Source organism: Penaeus chinensis, chromosome 24 (genome assembly GCF_019202785.1).
Source record: "Penaeus chinensis breed Huanghai No. 1 chromosome 24, ASM1920278v2, whole genome shotgun sequence".
Taxonomy (NCBI): Eukaryota; Metazoa; Arthropoda; class Malacostraca; order Decapoda; family Penaeidae; genus Penaeus; species Penaeus chinensis.
The window spans coordinates 15,546,160-15,550,567 of record NC_061842.1 but is presented as its reverse complement, the minus strand read 5'-3'; the positions used below and the strand labels follow the sequence as shown (position 1 = coordinate 15,550,567).

General features: G+C 34.3%; 1 protein-coding gene across 1 annotated transcript in view; it reads left to right on the top strand.

Moving 5' to 3' along the window:
- The first annotated feature begins 761 nt into the window (after positions 1–761).
- Positions 762–4,408, top strand: part of LOC125038404 (pleckstrin homology domain-containing family F member 2-like) — a 31,947-nt gene continuing 28,300 nt past the window's right edge. Inside the window, exon 1 of the mRNA XM_047631921.1 lies at positions 762–969. Coding sequence (XP_047487877.1) covers positions 954–969 — 16 coding nt within the window. The 5' untranslated portion in view covers positions 762–953. The remainder of the gene's footprint in view (positions 970–4,408) is intronic.

Sequence of the window (4,408 nt, the reverse complement as noted above, 5' to 3'; positions counted from 1 at the left end):
TGTCAGGCAAACAAATTATTCACTTGAAAATCCATTGTCTTATTCGGGAGGATAGCAAAGCGACGTTCCTTATATATATTTATATTCCATTTTACTGTTTCGGTTATTCCTCTGGCAAGAATTTACGCAAATAAACATACTGTAAACACTGTCAGGTATGATATGTATTATCTATTAGCAAATGGAAAGCCTTAAAACAGGATGTAAATAAAAAGCCTACTCGATCCATCAGATAAAGAGATAAGAATTCGGAAGATCATAGATAACTTTTCATCTGATCATATTCGCATCTCAGGACGTCTCCTTCAGTAACTTTATCTCATATACATTTAGAAATATTTTTTTTTTCTTTTTTTTTTTCTATTCCAAAATGCTGATAAGGTGAAATCCTTAAGTCTGGATAACGTGAAATCAAACTTTAAACCTAAGAGTGGGCAGCCCTTTAAGTCTTATCTCAGCATCAGCTTCTGCTAAGAGGAAGAGGGTAGGCTTGATGTGTGTGCAGATATCCTTATCGCGAGGTCAAAAGCCAACGTGACCTCAGGTTGCGATTTCGGTGCGTTCGGATCGTCTGCCGTCTCACTGAGGCACGCAATAGATACTCGAGATGTTCTTTTCCAGATGAGTTTTCAATTAATTTACTTTTATAACTTTGAAGCTTATTTTTTTGTAAGGGATTTCCGTTAAATGGACTGAGTCTGTAAATTACTCATGTCTTTTCCGTCGGAAGTCGTCAAGGTTCGTCCGTAGATTCGGATGAGTAATGGGAGATATATTCCGAAAAGAAAAAAATAACATTTTACAAGTTTAGAACAGAGCGATCTGACTATGAACTGACCTAGAGCACAGTTCACACAAATTACACATTATCGAAGGTCCTAAATCCACCGGGAAAGAACAGAAAGACGTGTTCGAAGTGAGAGAAATTTCATTCGGAAAATAAAATAACAAAGATGGTGGACCGACTGGGTGAGTGTGGCAGAAAGTCTTTCGTTTTTCACTATTATCTCCACAATAACGGGAGGATAGCGGTACTTATGCCCGTGGAAAGCTTATTATCTAAAGTGTCTTCGCTCTGTCGTAGAATAGTACGGGAAATAAACCCGGAAGGAGAGACATAGGGAGAAGTCCAACGCATTTGGTTTCCCTGGTTGTCAAACTACTACTACGAGAAAGGGAATAAACAAATGTCAGTGAATGGAGGATGTGTAAATGAATAATCTAGAAACCCTGTATTCTGTATACTCTGTGTGTGAATAACTGACCAGTAATTGCGGTCAGTGAGTAGCTATTTTTAAAAATCATATATTTATATAGTCAATTTTACTGGGTCTTCATACTGTTTACATTTTATTATGGTGTTCTGAATTTTGAATTGTTTATAAATAATGTAAGTGAAGGAAAATTCTAATCCCAGTGTGTTTCTCATTACTAATTGCATGCATCACCTGCTGTATTGCAGTTAAATCATTCCTCTTATTAGAGTTTGTGTCAAGCACCCTAAATGAAACAAGAACCTGTGTGATCACCTCTTCCGCTGTCATAATTTACATGATTTGATATATAAGCATCTGTCTAATATGCCTCTGATGTCTTTATTTTTTTTTCAATTTATTATTTTAAAGCCTGTGCTGTAGTGCATGATTGACCACCCTACCTCAAAACACATAAGAGTAAGATGCACAAATTTTCATAAAATAGCTGCAGTTTTTATTAGTTTGGGAGGACATTATTATATAGGTTATATGGTTTGTTTGGAAAATATGTTAGTACCCTACTGTTATTAATACATCAGCAGTAGTAACAAGATTAGTGCCATTGAAAATTTAGATTGTACAAAATATTGGTAATCCTTAAATATTTTATGCTATCCAAGAGAAATAAATTTAAGGTCAAGTGTTTGAAAGAAATAAGTATGGATAGGGATAGTATATGATAGAAAGATGTGCAGAGACACTCGGAGTTGGTAAAATACATTTATTTGATTTTAGGGCTCTGGTGTGTATTTATGACCACACTAAGATGGATATTTTAGGACATAGAGAGAGGATAAAACTAAACCCACTGATATAGGAAATAATCAGCACAGGCAGTGAATAGCTTATGAAACAAAAAAGAAATAGGTCACGACAAATGCCGCGCAGAGACTAAGTTTAACTTTACCCTGCCTCACAGTGAGTATTTACCTGTGTGATATCCCTGCATAAACTCTCCTTATGCATGTAACTTGTAGATTCACAATCCATTATTGTCACTCTGGGGAAATACAGTGATTGGGTAGGGCTGGGAAGGTTTTAGGTTCATATGGTGGTAGTCGTGGATTCTCAGGAGTGCCCCCAAGCTTATTGGCTGGTGTAAGAGAGATTTTGTCTCAGAGGGTGTAGTCATTTGATAAACAATAATTTTCAAGATTTCTCTCTCTCTCTCTCGCTCTCTCTTGCAGTGGCTTTTAATTTTTTGTTTTTTTTTATGGAGGTATATTAGCTGTGTTCTTTCCCTATTCACATTGATCAGTGGTTTACAATCTTCACTTCAGCAACAGTGACAACCTCTGCATTTTGCACATCAGCATATATTCTACCATATATTTTATCAAGGTAGTGGATGAAGTGGTTTGTTTTTTAGTGATAACTCTTCTATGGATGTACTCAAACTTTGCATTGCCTGAACATGTGTTGTGGAGATTTATTGGCAATTGTTGTTACAGTGACAAGATAAGACATAGCACATTAGTGAACCGAAGAGGAGAAAACGTGAAGTTAGATGATATGTTGTCTTTGTGAAAATGTTTTTTGCTGACATAAACCAGTGAAATGTTGAATTGCTGTCTGTTATCCCACCCTGTTCTTTGCAATTAATCTTGCCATTTTGTTATCATTCTTATTTTACTTTCATTCTCTTTTTAAGATAAACATTCTGGTAATGTTCTAGCTAAAAATCAAAATACAGGCTGAGTTGTGCCTTATGCTCCTCAGGCTAAGAAAAGATAAGCAGTTATAATTTCAGTTTGAAATATACATATATTACTGTATAATCAGTTCACAGTAGTGATATATTAACGTTAATTCAAAGAGGTTTTCCTTCATTGCTATAGTTATTGCATTTTTTTTTCTATATATGATTTTTAATGTATGGATATTAAAATATGGAAAAAGTGAGTAAGATCAGGTTTTGATGGATAGTAAACCTCCCTGGTGATTTATCCTCTAATATGGAACCAATCTAAACTTCATCCTGCTAGCTTATATATTTTAAGAGGTTTGTTGGCTTTTACTGGAGTGCCAAAGGTTATGCAGTTAACACCGGTCTCTTTACCACATCCAGCAGTAACTGTATTTTTTCACATTCTGTATGGAACAACTCTGATGTCAGTAAAGTAAATTCTCCTGGTAGTGATTAGTTTATTGGTCCCATGGACTGTTTACCTTTGAGGTACTCTATGTATGTCTGTAATTGAAAATGTGCCAAAATAAAGTAAATAAATCTATTGTGTTAGAAGAGCGTGATCAACTAAAGTAATGCATTATTATCATGAGTTTAGGTTTTCATTTTATTGTACACAAGTTTTTGTTGTTGTTGTTGTTGTTGTTATTGTTGTTGTTCAGCAATATACACTACTTTAGTTTGATGTTGAGTATAGAAATAAGAAACAAATCAAATTTTGTTAACTGATTATGAACAGAATTGACTGCCTTTAATTTAAGAATGATTTAAGAGCATAAGATATGCTTTGTTTAAATCCCAGCCTAGGCTAAAAGAATGAAATTATCTGTTCCATTTGCAATTCATACATAGGTACAAAAAACATTGATATGGTAAAATTATCTCCTTGGTTATCTCTAGTAACAGATATACATGGGAAACCATTATTAATGGATAAGGAAAAGGTAGAGGACATATTTTATCATCTGTAATAAAGAGACTAAGTAGAGCCCAGCTTTAAGAGTGTGATCTGTTATCACAGTGAAACCAGAAATAAAATAGTCTTTTATAGAATTAAGTAATTCATTGTTTATGTTATTTAAGGAATATTGTTTACAAGATGATAATCTTTAGCAAATTTAAGCTACATTAGATTTTGTATGAAATGATAAAAAACAGTTACTGCTTAATTTTAATAGCAATTTTCTGTGTACATTTTGCCAGTGCACAGGTTACATATTTGATATAATTCATTACATTTTAGATGATATAGAATGTTACACATAGGCAAAATTGAACTACAGCAGTTGTCACAAGGCACACAGCAGCCAACTCTTCAAATTATGTAATAATATGAAATACTTTATGGAAAGAGTACAGTCTCTGAAGGAAGCCAGGGCCTCTCACACCCTCACCCACACACCCTCACACCCTCACACCTTGCCCAAGATGTTGATAAAGACTTGTGATTATGAAAATGATAAAG